At 40.5% G+C, this 15,748-nt stretch overlaps 3 protein-coding genes across 5 annotated transcripts in view; 2 read left to right on the top strand and 1 right to left on the bottom strand.

The window, feature by feature from the left end:
- Positions 1-6,783, top strand: part of mgat4a (alpha-1,3-mannosyl-glycoprotein 4-beta-N-acetylglucosaminyltransferase A) — a 28,977-nt gene extending 22,194 nt beyond the window's left edge. Inside the window, exons 7-16 of one of the 2 annotated variants that reach the window (XM_085374161.1) lie at positions 368-443; positions 1,679-1,793; positions 2,270-2,400; positions 2,493-2,600; positions 2,678-2,752; positions 2,876-2,994; positions 3,648-3,726; positions 4,050-4,110; positions 4,276-4,388; positions 4,483-6,783. In XM_085374161.1, coding sequence (XP_085230287.1) covers positions 368-443; positions 1,679-1,793; positions 2,270-2,400; positions 2,493-2,600; positions 2,678-2,752; positions 2,876-2,994; positions 3,648-3,726; positions 4,050-4,110; positions 4,276-4,388; positions 4,483-4,509 — 904 coding nt within the window. In that variant the 3' untranslated portion in view covers positions 4,510-6,783. Of the gene's footprint in view, positions 1-367; positions 444-1,678; positions 1,794-2,269; positions 2,401-2,492; positions 2,601-2,677; positions 2,753-2,875; positions 2,995-3,211; positions 3,249-3,647; positions 3,727-4,049; positions 4,111-4,275; positions 4,389-4,482 lie in introns of those variants that run through there. The other variant, XM_085374162.1, reaches the window with a different exon arrangement.
- A 231-nt stretch (positions 6,784-7,014) lies between these two features.
- Positions 7,015-8,972, top strand: coa5 (cytochrome C oxidase assembly factor 5). The gene is made up of 3 exons (XM_085374714.1): positions 7,015-7,228; positions 8,420-8,503; positions 8,619-8,972. The coding sequence occupies exons 1-3, from the start codon at positions 7,127-7,129 to the stop codon at positions 8,658-8,660; spliced, it is 228 nt and encodes a 75-aa protein (XP_085230840.1). The 5' UTR covers positions 7,015-7,126; the 3' UTR covers positions 8,661-8,972.
- A 421-nt stretch (positions 8,973-9,393) lies between these two features.
- On the bottom strand, positions 9,394-13,948 carry LOC146616027 (inosine-uridine preferring nucleoside hydrolase). 2 transcript variants are annotated; one of them, XM_085374126.1, is made up of 8 exons: positions 13,872-13,948; positions 13,678-13,738; positions 13,467-13,546; positions 13,110-13,297; positions 11,224-11,406; positions 10,823-10,934; positions 10,280-10,416; positions 9,394-10,173 (listed from the first exon to the last, which is right to left on the bottom strand). In XM_085374126.1, the coding sequence occupies exons 1-8, from the start codon at positions 13,894-13,896 to the stop codon at positions 9,826-9,828; spliced, it is 1,134 nt and encodes a 377-aa protein (XP_085230252.1). In that variant the 5' UTR covers positions 13,897-13,948; the 3' UTR covers positions 9,394-9,825. The 2 variants fall into 2 exon arrangements, with proteins under 2 accessions (XP_085230252.1, XP_085230253.1); XM_085374127.1 differs by lacking the exon at positions 13,678-13,738 and having other exon boundaries at positions 13,872-13,929.
- Between the last annotated feature and the right edge of the window lie 1,800 nt (positions 13,949-15,748).

The raw sequence follows: 15,748 nt of genomic DNA, 5'->3' as shown, positions 1-15,748 counted from the left end.
GTATATTACACACTTATTTTCTGTGTGAGTGTGCATCCATGCCCTCAGCCTGTATCTTCTCTTGATCTTTTTATTAATAGTATGTGTATGTATATGTGACAGTGCATGTGCACCCTCAGGCACCTCCCACACAAGAACACCTGCTGCCTTCAGTCAATCTGCAACACCATGTAGATCAAACAATTAGTGTGACAGTTTGGTTCATCAATTATTCAGAGTCTGCTGCTGCAACTTTGTGTGTAGCCGAGACTACAGCTTTGCTTTCTGCATGTAAAGCAAAGTGTCTGACATGCTGCGTGCACATATATGATATTCCTGAGAAGAAAATACAATAATCTGTTTGTTTGTTTTTAATGTTTTTTTTTAGATGGCGTACGAAGCAGAACCTGGATTATTCTTTCCTCATGATGTATGCTGTAAGCAAAGGAGTTTATTATGTCCAGGTATGTCTTTGGTGCAGTAGCATGTAAAGCTGAGCACACACTTTGTTCAGTTCTGGTATTGGTTTGTTACTGGTTCGGCCCGGGTTCGAACCCAGAACCTTTCGGTACATGTCCCTCTCTACTTTCCTCTCTACTTCATTGTTTTTATTAAACGTTAAAAATAGAAATATTTTTAAAAAAAAGTTCATCAGGAAGAACAGTGCAACATGTTCATATTGACCTTTGATTATCTGTTTTATCCAACAGTCCAGTTTGGGCTTTAGAATCAAAAGTGAGGCTTTACGTGCTCTGAAAGTCATTTAAAATTATTCTATTTTATCGACTTCCAAGACTAAACTTTCTCCTTTTCTCTGCTACGGCAACACTGAGGACACAGTCATCTTGGTTGAATAAACTTTATTGGAATTTCTGTGTAAGCCTTTGACCTCTTTCACTTCCACTCTGAGCTCCACGTCATTGTTGGTTTGTTGCCAGCAGAAAAGACTCCGGCTTTGGCCTTACAGGGAGGCCGATTAAAACGTGTAGTGCGTAATTAAAATTGGATGGTGTCTGCCCAGATTTAACAGTTAATCCTACTAGCATGCTATAGCTCATAGATAAGAACTGAAGCAGAGCGAATGACAGGGTGTACCAAAACAAACATGTATCACACTGGAAATATACTGTGCTCAACAATTTAGGCTGACTATGCAAAATGTTACACACTCAGTTCCCAGATTTGGATGGACTGCGATGTATTTTTTGCAAATGTGAAAGCCTGTTTTCATGCATAGTAAGGAAACAGGTTTTCTTTTATCAATGAAAACCAGGTCATTTTTCAGAGGCACTATGGTTTATTGTTGTAGCTAGGTTTACTTAGTAGGCTGATCCTCTTAGATTTCTGCAGCCCTGAAGTTAAAGTAGATGTCACATATGGGATTTGATTCTTATACAAGCCATTCAAAACTGAATGTAACTGCTGTGATCTTTTATCTTTCTGTCTTCTTTGTGCGATGTGTCATTTCCATACTGTGCTCTCACCTGAAGGCAAAAGGTACTGCCTAGCATAGCGTCGCGCTACTCTAGTTTAGTGCGCAAACTCAGAAGTGTTTCTTAACTGAGCTCAGAGAGCTGTGCTTGTGTGAAAATAGAAGAGTCTCCCTCCTACTATTCACCCTCTATGCCACAATTAAAGCCCTAAACTTTAAGGGTTTCTTCTGTTTTACAGTCTGATTTTCCTGTGTGTGTTTGTTTAGCTGGAGGATGACATTGTGGCCAAGCCCAACTACTTTGCCACCATGAAGAACTTTGCCCTGCAGCTGTCTTCAGAAGACTGGATGATCCTGGAGTTCTCTCAGCTTGGCTTCATTGGTACTACGCATTAAGCACTGAGCATCCACCAGTGTTCTGTCAAAACAAAGCACAGTCAGCAAAAACACATTTGTGATAAGGCATTTCCATCCTGTAGCACTTGATTATGACAACAGTGAAATGAAATGAAGCACATTGGGAGCAGCCAGTAAAGAAAGAGGAAAGTGATATTGATCACTATGGAAATTAGGTAGTTGCAATAAGCAGGAAAAAACAAAAGTAAATGAGGAGTGGGTACGTCTTTAGCTCATGTTGCATGCCTTTTAAGATTTTTAGAGAATTGAGGTTTCCAAAACAGTATTTTTACTTTCTTGCTGTATTAATTCCTGTTGATTTGCTCTGTTTTTCTCTTGTTTACTCTGTACCAGAAAGTCCCCTGAGCCCTTTTCATGCTTTAATCATCTTGCTGCAGATAATTTGTTGCTAATGAGCTTCTGTGGAGGATCAATGAATGTCTATAAACTTGTTTCCTACAGGAAAAATGTTCCAGGCTCCAGACTTGAACCTTATTGTTGAGTTCATTTTTATGTTCTACAAAGAGAAGCCCATCGACTGGCTGCTGGACCATATTCTGTGGGTCAAAGTCTGCAATCCTGAAAAAGATGCGGTATGCATTCTACTTCTACTACTTGTATGAATGAGAGAAATAGTCTAGCAAAAATAGGTCTTACCATTGTTCTCCTGCCACTTCCCCCCCAGAAACACTGTGAGAGGCAGAAGTCCAGCCTTCGTGTACGGTTTAGACCTTCACTATTTCAGCACGTGGGGCTCCATTCCTCTCTCGCTGGAAAGATTCAGAAACTTACGGTGAGTCACGGGTGTTTATTTTCCACAGCAGTTGAAATGTCTTCCTGTGTAGAAACACTTGTTTCCTCTTTGTGTAGGACAAGGACTTCCTGAAGCCCCTTCTGCACAAGATGCATGTTAACCCACCTGCTGAGGTCTCCACTTCAATGAAGGTATCACTCTGGAGTTTTGGTACCTTTGTATTCATTGTATAGTTACTAGTAATAATTACAGATAAAAATATAATTAGCTATTTGCAAAATGATGTGAGGAATAAAAGAGCGTGTCTCTTTCAGGTTTATCAGGGTCACACGTTGGAGAAGACGTATCTAGGGGAGGATTTCTTCTGGGCCATCACTCCTACTGCTGGAGACTATATCCTGTTCAAATTTGACAGGCCTGTTAGCATAGAGAGGTAAATAAAGAGCTGCTTTATTTGTGTGGTTTTTACCCCTTATTGCCCCAACAGGCAAGCCACGTGGACATCCAAATTTGCAAACAAGGTGTCATACTTTTCAAGTTTCAAATTAATACCATAGGTCCACCTAATAAAAATGACCTTGACCCCAAGGTTAGAGATCAAGTTTAGAGATAGTGTTTATTCAGATTTAGCTTTTGTGCTTTCTGTGCAGTGCAAATCCAAGGAACGGGATGAGCTAATGAGAGTACTCTAAATGAAGCATTTTCAGGCCGGCTTCCTACTCTCTGTGGAGTGAGGGTAGAAAGGGAACAAGGAGCTAATAACTATACTGGCAGGTTTAAGCAGAGCAGACAGAAATATTGCATTTTATAGTATTTAAAAATAATAATAATGGCTTGAATATGAAATCTAAGAAACACCAGCCTGGACATTTTAACCAAGCTGGTGTACCCAGTTGTCTCAGCTCAGATATAGCGTGCAGCGGGTTTGTGTACTTTTGCATACCCAAATTCAGCCGTCTTGGCTCCCAGCTCCAATTTGACAGACTGTGTGCATCTGTGTGGCTGGTACCATTGGGGAGAAAGAAAGTGCAGGGATGCTTATCCATGAATGACGGCGCTAAAACATGTGCTTGATTTGACTGGCAGGTTCCTGTTTCGCAGCGGTAACCAGGAGCACCCAGGGGACAAGATCGAGAACACCACGGTGGAAATACTGCCCGTCTCGGTATGAAAACACCCACACACACACAGACTCTTACACACGTCTGCCACCTTTCTCTGGTGCGGTGTGTGAATGGCTCTGATTAGATTATATCGAATGGCTGCTCTGAGGGACGTGGGGTATTGATTATTGACAGGAATGTGAGTGTGACAGAATCGCATACTCTTCCAGAGGTGATTCATTCTGACACTGTGCGCCACGCTTTGAGAACTGTTGCCAACATGTCTTTGAATGCAGCTCAAATGAGAGTCATCATTAAGATTATAAGATGAGTGTTTTATTTCATTTCATTTCGCTGTCCATCTGTTGTTGCCCTCTTATGTTAGGAAAGTGGACTTCAGACCAAAGACAAGTACAAGCGAACTGAAGATCGCTTTTATAGGATCGGTATGTGAATGTAATGAATTGCTACATGCTGTTTAAATACATGTTTTCTAGTTAGCTTTAGCATATTGGTTTAGAAAATATGTGTAAATCAGTTAAGGTTAAGGATCGTTTTTGCCTCTGATCGCTTACAAGTTTTGAGGTGTGCCTGTTTATTTAAACACACAGGTCAGTTTGAAAAGGGTGTGGCCGAAGGGGCTGTAGATCCTTCGCTGAATCCTGTTGTTGCGCTCCGACTTTCGGTTCTCAAGGACTCTGCTGTGTGGGCCATTCTCAGTGAAGTAAGCCAATCACACTTGCCATCTGTTGATGTGTTGCACAATAAACAATGAATATCAATGCACTAACTCCATGGTTGTACCTGTTTCCCCACAGATACATATAAAAAGGGTAACAAGCTGAACGGTCCTGAGGGCCTACGTGAGTGATGGCCCCTGGGGAACAGAGCCCCCCTAGGCTGCTTATGCAGGGCCCCTGGCACCTAGCGACCAGCAGTAAAGTCATTAGGGCTTAGAGTTGCTCGTCCGAGCTTGTCTGACGAATGCCACCTGTTTGTCCCCCGCTCTCCCTAATATACTTTTGCTTCTCATCAGTCTGTTTCTCCCCTTCTTCATTCTTCTCTCCCTCACTCTTTTGCTCTTCGTTTATTTGTGAGAATGTGAATACTACTGTCTGACAAACAACAGCGGAGTGTGTGAGGACTTTTGATCCATGCTCTGTTGTTAAGCAGCTTTTAAAACAATCAGAAAAAAAATACTGGGACAAATTAATCAAGCATCTGAGGGAGAACCGGTCACCTGGCCACTGGTGTAGATGCTGCCAAATCCTTCAGTTACTCAATGCTGCCACCTTTTGGGCGAGCTGGGGCATTGCACTGTCACTAGCGCCTCAGCGAAGCCTGCCATGATCAAGAATGTTGTCATCACTAGTGGCCAGTTGCTCTCTGTTCTCTGCAGAGATGACGGAGCTCCAGATCAACACCAGCCCAAACATTAGAAAAAAATGTTTCCATCTAGAAAGGTGTGGGTTCCATTTAAATGCTCAGCTTATCCTGAAACACACACTCAGGATGAGCTTACCATTAAAAAGATCCTGCCTGTAACCAGACGGTGACACCTTTGACCACATGCCAGTATCAGTGGTAACTACCCTACTCCATGAAGACAATGAATACCAACACCTCTTATCTGACAGGCTGTGTATGACCTCAGTGTCCATTTATAGGAAATCAATCGGACATTGCCTTGGCACCATTTTCCTGAAGGAATATATTGTTATATTGATATATTATTACAGCTACGACTGACGATCTATGAAGGTGATTTAATTTATTTGAAATAAATCTTTAATTTGTACAAGAGGTAAAATATATTTTTATTCTATCAAGAGATGTTTATGGTAGTTCAGAGTCTGTGTCTTTGTGTACTTTTGTGCGTTTTTCTTTTCTAAATGCTATTGTACATATTATTTTCATTATAACAGCTACTTGCAGTTGCTTTCTCTGTCAGTACAAATAGCTTGGTTCAGTTTCTTATTGTTTCTCTCCTTTTGACGCAAAATGTCATAACTAATTTATTGGAACTGACAAAAAAAAACTTGATCGTAGGAAATCTGCTGAACAAAGCTGTAGCTGTGTGGGTCGAAATTGGTAATATGTGCCTTATATGTTGGTCCCTTGAAAGTATTTAACGTTATTCCCGCTCACGTTTGCCTACACGTCAATTGCTGGATATACTAATGTTTTGAATATTTTGAACCCACACAGTCCAATTAGTGATTGGATGTCAACGACAATAATTGTGTGTTGTGCTGAAAGTGGTAAATGAGCAGGGTTTGTGCCAGACGACCATCTGAAACGGCGTGATTTGCACTGCTTTCTTTTTTACAATCTTAGCCTTCATCGCTGTACCCAGTTTTCCATTTTTCCCACGTTTTTTTCCTCCACATTGCAATTCGTTTGTCCAGTCATGTGTCAGTTTTTTTTTGATTGGACATAATATTATGACTACTGATAATTGTGGAGAGTGCCACTGATTGTATATATAAATACAGTAACAATTTATGTCTCTCTATTACTTCCTCTTGCCTCTCTGATAGTTTCTAGAAATCAACTTGTATTTGTGGCTGATTTACTGAGTGGAAGCTGTTTTAAAGTGGAACTTCACTCATTTTTACTTGTTAAAAGGGTTTTTTTCAAGGGGGTAGTGAAGTGCCTTTTGGTGGAATCAATATGAATATTTTTTAATTGACTAATCACGCTTGTTCATGTGCATTATTATTATTTGTAATTCATTAAAAAATGCCTTTTGGGTCACAGCAGGCTCCTCTGCCCCCTGATCAAACCTGAGCTGACTAAAGAAAAGTGGTACATTCTTCACATTTACAGAGGAGATGGGAGAAAATGCAACTCAAGTTGCTGTTTTGAGAGTTTGCTGCATCCATATTTAAACAAACTGAATGCATGTAAACGGCATGAAACGGTCATTTGATCCTTAGGACCCCGCTCCTTCCTGCATTTGTAGAAAGTAGAAGGCAAACAGGAAAGGAGTGTTGCTTCACAGCTGCCGCTCACCTCCAAACATCCATCAGTTCATGTGCCTTCATCGTGTACATGCGTATGCCTGACTTGCATCATTTTTCATTGGACATCTTCCCAAATAAATGCTAAAGGTTGTTACGAGCCATGGCCATTTTGTGTTGATTTTGTTCTACTTGCATTATTCATGTCATCTGCATCACCGGGTTTAATTAAAGACATTGAAAACTTTGCAAATAAGACCTAAAAGTCCAGCGTGTTAAGTTTTCGCAAGTTGATGAATAAAAAAACATACAAGGAAAACTACAATCGTTCCCAGCATGCATAGCTGAGTACTTCCGTTTCCCCATCATGCCATTTCAGAAAGATGGTAGCTTACAGCTTTCATAATAACGTCGGTTTTAGTGCTGTGAACTAGCTGATTTTTCTCACTTGTTAGTTTACTAGTACGGTGATAACTGGTGTTAAATTGAATTCCGAACAATGCCGAAATATTACGAAGACAAGGAGGAGGATAACAGAGCATGTGCAGGCATCAGAGAAGACTTTAAGGCATGTCTCCTTCAGCACGACTGTGTTGTTAAGGTAAGTTAATGTACCCTAGTTGAGGGTGCTTAGCTTAAAACCAAAGCAATCAATTCTGTTACACCTAAAAGACAATCTGGAGACAGAGCCATAAATAAAGCGCGGGAAAGAAATACTTGTGAAAGATTCCTGAGGTTAGCCATGCTTTGTAGCCTACCCACTGTCCTAGAGTACAGCCCATAGACAGTGCTTTAGTTTAACAGCTGCTAGAAACTATGAATTACATATTACCCAAGATTATTATTGGTTGTCCTTCTTTCTGTCGATTGGCGACACTTGTTTACCTTAAAACTTACACCTGTCCTACGATCGTCATTTCGCTGGGTTGTCAAATGTTGCCAATAACAAGAATTAGCAGCACCACATTAGCCAAGTCGGCGCAGTCTCCCCAAAATACATGTTTGCTTGTTTTTTTTGTGCCTTTAACTGACCGGAGCTGTGGTCGAATATAATAAATAAATAACAACTACTTCGTCTTTTTCTTGACCTCGATAAAAAACACCATGAGGTCGTGGAATAGCGAAAGACTTGGGTAAACAGGATCAGAAAGCCTGCAGGCTCTGCCTCCCATTCTACTTTTAAAAATACCTGTAATCACAAATTAACAGTCTGAGAGCCAAGCGATTCGTAACTTTCTGTGTTAAAAGGATTTAACGGGGAGCCAATGAAGAGAAGCCAGTATGGGAGGAATATCCTCTCTTTCTAGTCCCTGACAGTACCCTCGCTGCAGCAACTGAAAGCTTTTCAGGGAATTTTTAGGACAGCGTGATAATAATAAATGACAGCAGTCCAGCCTATAAATAATAAATGCACCCTGTGTCACCCTGAGACAGGATATTTTTAATTTTAGAGATATTGTGCAGGTGAAAGAAAGCAGTCCTACATATTTGGTCAGAAATGACTCCAAGAATCCTCACAGGAATCTTTCCCTGAGGCCGGGGTAACTCCTTCCATAGCAAGTATCATCAAAAAAAGAAAGCTCACAAAGTGAAATAAAATGTTTATCACTGTGAGGTTACATGAAAAAAACAGGTGGTGATCCTGTCCACTCTTATATGAGTAAAGAGGATCCAGTGTTTAATGGTATGTCACCGATGCCAGTTATACTTGTGTTTATATACAGTGTGGATATAATGTACATTTTACTAATAGGAAGGGCCCAGTGTATGAAGTGGTTTCTTATTTTTTCAGGAGGGAAAGAAACCCAGTGAGTGTCTAAAGGAAGGCCACTGCAAAGCCCTGCAGACATCCTTCTTTGAGTGCAAGAGGTCAATGGTGAGTTTTAGGAAACAGTCAACTAGTCATTAAAACAGAGAGCTTTCTAATTTCTGATAGGGGCTTATTGTGCAGTTAAAAAAAAAAAAACTTAACCAAGATCATCTGTTTACAGCTGGATGCAAGGTCAAGATTCAGAGGAAGGAAAGGAGAATGAGGAACCAGGCGAAATCTGATGCATCTTTTTAGGGTTCAAGCAGCTCCGAGTACGTGCATTGATGTCCAGGGAATGTTCCAGCGTTACAAATACCTGCTGTGGACATGTGTTGAGAAAGTTGGTGACGCACTGAAAACAGGATTACCGACTAATCAAGCGAAGTGCAGGACTGGGGACAAAACCTGTACAACTCTTCTGATCGATGGGAGTTTTTATTTCTTGGGAGAAAAATGTTGGATGAGTGTGTGTTTAAGGAAATGCAAACACTTGTAATAAATTAATGATTACAATGGACAAGATTTTGTTTCAAAACATTATATTGAACTTCTGATTGATAGCAAACTTGTCTACAGTATAAACATTATACAAATGAGGTGTCCTGCAGAGAGGCAGTTCCCAGGTGTAGCTTGCAGTTTCTGCTCTATGCAGGGTGCTGACTTATGACCACCATTGCAAACAGTTTCTTCAGTCACAGAACAAGCAAATCAAGTTCTTCATGTCCTCCCCATGTACCTTCACAGTTGGGTCAATCCACAATTAAAGTCAGTTCAACGCCTTCAGAATTAGACTATAATTAAAAAACTAACAAACAAACAGATGTGGCTCAAAACTCTTCATTTTTGAGTCCATTTAAGAGTGAGCTCAAATTCAGTGTCATTAAATAAAGATAAGTCTGATTTTTATTCAAGACCTTTTTTTTCCTTCTTATTAACTCTGAGCATCGATATCATGGGATGTGTCTGTTTCAGTAGCAAAACTACAACACTTGTCCATCACAGTAATTATGAAGGAAATATAAAGGCTTTCTAAAATCCTAGCGGGAGATTGGCCGATCACAACAGTGATTATAAACTTTCTGTTAAGCAGGGCTCTTTATTTTAGGCTCCGCATTCTTTCACATAATAATGGGTGTTTTACATGCCACGCAACTCTTCCATATGAAGGCATGACTGTAGCTGAGCAAATCATCGACTGATGGAAGACTGGTGGTTTGATCAGAATACAGAATTAGAATACTTTATTAATCCCTAAGGAAATTATGTCAATTTTAATACTCGAACAGGGACTTGGACCCTCAATCATCGCATTCACAAACCTGGACGTCCATGTTACCCGCCCCATAAAAACAAACCTGTAAAGGTGCCGCTTCTGGCCGATTTAAATATTATTGTAAAGCTGCCATCATCATCTGCTTGAACTTCTCCAAGTCCACCTTCCTCATGAGACAAACCTCGCGAGCGTCCTTCAGGAAACCCACAGTGTCTACTATCATCATGCCCCTGGTGTGCGTGCCTGACAGCTCCACGCTGACTGGGTATTGGTCGCTTTCTATGATGAACGAATCATCTATGGCGGCAGCCACTGCATACGAGTCGCAGGAAATGAAACCCGAACCCGCGACGCACTCTTTCTGCAAGCGTTCAGTCTGCGCCGCCTGGTAGCTGTGGTGGAATATCTTCTTCATGAAGCGAGCTTTACTGGTGTTCTGCGCCAACCATTCATCGCAGAACTCCTGTTGAAGTGCGAGCAGAGAAAAGTGTTTTGTTTTGGTCACTTGACGACAAACATGTAGCACGAATCAACTTCTAAACGCTAAAACGTGTAAACACAGGCATTACCCAGGTTAACTTGTTGTAGCAGGTGAACTCCCAGCCGGCCAAGTAGGTGGGACAGCGGTACTCTTTAAGCACGATGTATGCAGCTTCTGGATCCACAGCAAAATTAAACTCCCCACACACTGTGGTGTTCCCTCGAGCTGGATTACACAGGGTAGAGACAATAATGAGAACCCCACACAGACAAAGATTACAATTCTGGTGAAAAAATAATAAATTACCAGTTGATATTTGATGGACTATGTTGTAAACAAAATGTTACTGATAAATCCAATTACCTTGTTTTGTTTTGAGATTAATTTAAACTGAAAGGGTGGAAAGCAATACTTGGAAAACTTCATAAAGTTTGGTAATGAAAAGCAACAGCTAACGACTTAAATGTTCCATCAATTAAATAATTGTTTCTGCTGTTAGAATGGGTCCACTGGTTATTTAGTCACGTCTGTCTGGAAACACCATAGAATTCATTCTAACGTGTATTTCTTCATAAACAGTTTATATCCTCTGGCCCTATGTAGACTTATGAAGCGACAGTGTTTTACTGACATTCAGTGTTGCCTCCCATGATGTAGAGGCCTTTGAGTTTGCTCGGCAGAGATGGATCCATCTTCACAGCCAGAGCCAAGTTGGTGAGGGGTGCCGTGGCAACCAGAGATACCTGGGAGAAGACACACGGATTAAAATTTTGCAAAAAGCGCACTTGTGCAAGCGCAGAGAGCTTTCCCCCAGAACCTTTTACGTGATAAAGAAAATGTCACTGTGATATTAATGACATTTATTGCTGACATAGCGACGTCATGTGTTTACTTTCCCTAGCGCACATGATGAGAGGAGCCCAGACATCTCAGAGAGCGAGACAGACTGTCATATTTGACAGCAACTTACAGGAGAAATATGGAAACTATCACAATCTCATTCTGAGGGTCTATCACTCACACATTCCTCACCTCTCCTGGGTTCTCGTTTACAATCCTGATCATAGCAATCGCAGCGTTTTCCTTCTGAACAAGCTCCAAACCGGGAGCCTTGGAGTCAGGAGCGTCACCCAGGCCATCCTTCCCGTGGAAGTGCCCCGAGCTGATGCCGCTGTCGCCGAGGATCGGCATAGCAGCGCCTTTAAACACTGGAATCTGCAGAAACATGCAAACGCAGAACCGGTTATAATTCATCCCTGCTTTTATTCCATCAGCATTCCCAAACCAACTTCAGCTTTTAGGCAACTGTAACATTCAGACTTCTGTTTCAAGCTAGAACATACTGCCACTAAGCAGCAGTGGCATTTTTATTTATAGAACACATTTCATTATGTTCAAACTCAATGTGCTGAACACAGAGGTTTAAATATAAAAAGCTTTTGAGTCTGTTTCTGTGTGTTGGCACAGATGTAATTGATCTCAGGTCAGCAGCTTGTTACAAAGAGCTGGAACACACTAACTGAAAGCACCTTCAGCACACTTAGATTTCATTCTGGGAACAGTTAAACCATCTGCTGATGACTTGAGAGGTCAGAGTGGCTCGTAAACAAGGTTGTAAACGGGGGAGCAAATCAGATTAGTCAATTATGAAACTTACGTGAATTTCAAGAAGTGTTTAGAGTTTATTACACCTTCTGTGTGCATGTGAATTGGGGTGGCTGTAGCTCGGGTGGTAGAGCAGGTCATCTGCTCATTAGAAGGTTTGTGTGCCAAATATCCTTGGGCAGGATACTAACCCCAATTTGCTAGAATGAATATTACATAGCAAACACTTAGAAAGAAAAAAAATTGTATAAAATCTAATTTTCGGATTCATCCCTCTCAGCAGAGGTAAAACAGTGCTGTGAGTGACTTTCCACCTTCTGACAATGGTCATTCTGTGGTAAACATAATAAGAACAGTATTGGTTTACTTAGCAGGGAAGCTAGTTAGTGCTGATCGCGAGGAAAAGCCCTCTCAGCTTTGTATATCAATAAAACCAAAATAATTATCTCTGGAGTAACATCTGAATATATTCTGTTCTTCTTTCTCCTAGAAAGAAAAAGCTGAAAGTATTCAGAGTGACCAGAAGCAGATGAGGGAGAGGCGACTACAGAGCTCAACCTAACATAGATAGAAGGATAGATAAAAATCTTTATTTCCTCCAAAGGGAAATTCAAATAAAATTTCAAGGAGCAATAAAAATAAAGGTGGGCTCACCACTGAGAGTACTATGCTCGCCATGCTGTGTGTATTTTAATAACAGATACAGCCTGGTACATCCTCCAGGGTAAAGAGGGTTAATAAAACACCTGATTTATGTTACTCATTTATCCTGAAGCCTTTTTGAAGCGGCCTAAACTGGCAGTCTTCTGTTTTGTATGTTTGGAAAAAAGTAGAAAGGTACATCTCCATGTGGAAGGATTAACTTGAGAAATGGATGAACATAAATCCTGTAACTTTTGTGCTCATTTCTCTTTATTCATGTTATGAATACATGCATAAAAAAAAAACTAAGTAAATGTCAACAATTGACCACTTTGACAAATCTGAATTAACAAAAATATTCCTCTGAGTGAGACGAGGTGCTTTGTGTTTAACTTTGCCCAATTGTTTCCAAGCAGTAGCTGGTTTAATATAATAACTAATATGTGAGATGCTTGATTTCATTTTCAGAGAATTTGGACAAAACTAGAGAACTAAAGCCAACTCCTTCAAACTGTCCACTTTCTGCATCGGGTCATGTGGCATGAGGAACAACTCCTCATTGTTAGACAATTCTATAAAATGCAACCTCGCTTATCACATGAGGCCAGGAAATTCCAACAATGTCACGCTACTTGATTTTAACACGAGTGTGCAACTACAGAGCACCCTACCTCGAGGTGACTGCAGGCTTTCAGGACTCGCAGTGCGTTTTTACACACATTCTCCACTGAGGTGTTTCCATGCACACAGGTAATGCCCAAGATCTGCACATTGGGGGCAGCCAGGGCCATCATGATGGCCTGAGCATCGTCCACGCCACAGTCCACATCCAACAGCAGCTTCTTCCTCATCCTGGACCCTGCGGTAAGAACACAGTTATCCAAGTGTCTGGTTAAACTAAGCTGAAAGAACACGGTCTTTGCACTGTGATAAAGAGGGCAGGAATCAGCTACACCGAGATCAGCTACACCATCTCAGTCAGTGAACCTGATATGAAACAGAAACGTATGCTATTTTCACATCATTACCTGCAGCAGTGTGACAGAAGGATAACCTGCAGTGGGTCACTCTCATAGACGGGAACCGGCCAAATTCAACTGGAAACAACCTTTGAACAGCAATAAAAACACGAAAAGCTGAATGGACAGTGGACCTTGTCCTAGTAGCAAAAGTTAATATTCCATCTACTTTATGGTCTGCTGATTAAAATTCATAATCTGTGACGGAACTACAATCAACCTGTGGAAAGACTGCTTCCTTAAATCCTTCCTACAAAGCGCTTTTTGCAGAAGAAATGTCCCTGAAATGACAGAATAAAGCATCGATGCTGTGTTTTCTAAAACTAAGCAGTCAGTTAAACGCAGTAAAATAAACGTAAACAAGCAAAGCCTGATTTGAGTCCAGCAAGAAAAAGTAACACGTTAATCCCTCACCTTTCCACAGAGGTCGACAAAACATCAGCCACTGCTACAAAGTCCCACAGAAACACAAATTGCTTCTGGGTCCTTATTCTTCGTCTTCTTCTGCCGCTGGTTCTTCTTCGGTGGTTAACACTAACAATCGGGTAGATTACCGCCACCCAGTGAGCTGGAGTGATATTCTGCAGCACGGGATAGGAGGTTCCCAGTTTATCTTTTTATTTATTTCAAATTTTATTTAATTAGTGACAAATTAAATTATTTAATTATGTATTTATTTAATTTATTCTGGCACAGCAGAGAGTTCAATTCAGTCTGCCAGACGGCTGTGGAAAATGTGAAGGAGGGCATAGATTTTTCATGTCTAACTGCAACTATTTTTTTTTTTTACAGCTTTTCTTGCTGAGAAAGATCTCTCTCGTGGGCTATTCATACCACGCCATAGTAATTACGTAATGAATAAAATATTAAAACAGAAAAATTCAATTTTTTTTCACTGTTTAGAAATAGAAATTTCTTTTTTTTGTACAATGGATCTATGTGAAGGAAAAAGGACATTTACTATGAATGATGTAGATTATACATCTCAGCAGTGAGCTACCAGAACTCTGTAATTTTGTATTTATTCATGCTGGCAGATTTCTTACATTTACTGCAGCAGCAGTTATCATCATTTGACTTCATCAGAGTCTTGAGAATTTAATTTCTCCCTTTCTATCTCATCCAGTTGCTTTTCTTTGCCCCATTTTTCCTGTATATTAAATATGCCTTCCCTCTGACCCTTGTCCCACCTCCAATGCTTTTACATTCATTTTACTTAGTGCCAGCTCCACTGTTCCCTGTTTAAGTGCCTGTTTTACCCCAGTGTCCCAAATTAGCTCAGTCACCTTGTCCTTTGTTTTTGACTAGGTGAAACTAGGTTGCTTCATACAGTAAATTTGGCTGGCTGTTTGAAGTAAACTGATGTAGGCTGGTTAAAGCAAAAGACCTCTTTTTCTTCATATGAGTTTTCTATCAATTTTTAATGGATTTTAATGGATGTCTTTTGACTGTGGGAGGACCAAGAAAGAACTCACCCAGGCACAGGAGCAGGCAACAGTGCTAACCACTGCACCAACATGTCACCGTACCATAAATTAACCATAATGCATAATTCACAGACACACCACTTTGCCATTGACAAGCCTTTATTCATTATCCAGCTTCAGTTCATACCTTTGTGGTGTGCAGGTCGCTGGTACCTGTTCATCCTGTTTGCACATACAACTGGTCAGATCAAAGTCATAACTTACTCGATAACAATGGATGAAACTAGAACAGCATTTGGCAGCACCAGCCATGTGAACATAAATAACATGGTCAAAATAAAACCCCTTTCTCTGCAAGTATTGCACATTATAGAATTTAAGCAAACAGCTAATAAACAGAAAACAAAAGAGGTGTTCGTTATCACAATAATGCAATATGCATTATTTCACTTGAGTCTAAAAACCTTTATCAACTTCTCATTGATAGTCAAAACTGCATATATCCCATACATCACTGCAGAGGTGTACAGCTGCAATAACATATAGCTGAAGATCTTTTCATGCAGGCAAAACGAATAAGATTTCTGATTCTAATCAAGAACTTCTGCATAATTTTTCAGAGAACTGAGAAAAACCAAGACACACATTGCTTTAATCAATAAAAACCTTTTCAAGTTTGAAGGGCTCTCAAACCACCATAGCGCTGCATATGATCCTGCAGAAATGTTTCCTTAGACATGTTAGAGTTGTGGAATAAAGTGATGGACCACTCTGAAGCCCACCATTTGTCCACAAGTTCTCCTTTAATGCTTCCAGTGTAGCATCAGAAGAACATCAGAAGTTAGGTAAGACATCATTTCAATA

This window comes from Diplotaxodon limnothrissa, linkage group LG16, assembly GCF_057381915.1.
Source record: "Diplotaxodon limnothrissa isolate DT_005_m linkage group LG16, D_limnothrissa_male_GT1.1, whole genome shotgun sequence".
Taxonomy (NCBI): Eukaryota; Metazoa; Chordata; class Actinopteri; order Cichliformes; family Cichlidae; genus Diplotaxodon; species Diplotaxodon limnothrissa.
The sequence above is the reverse complement of the archived record's forward strand: the minus strand, read 5'-3'. Positions and strand labels throughout refer to the sequence as shown.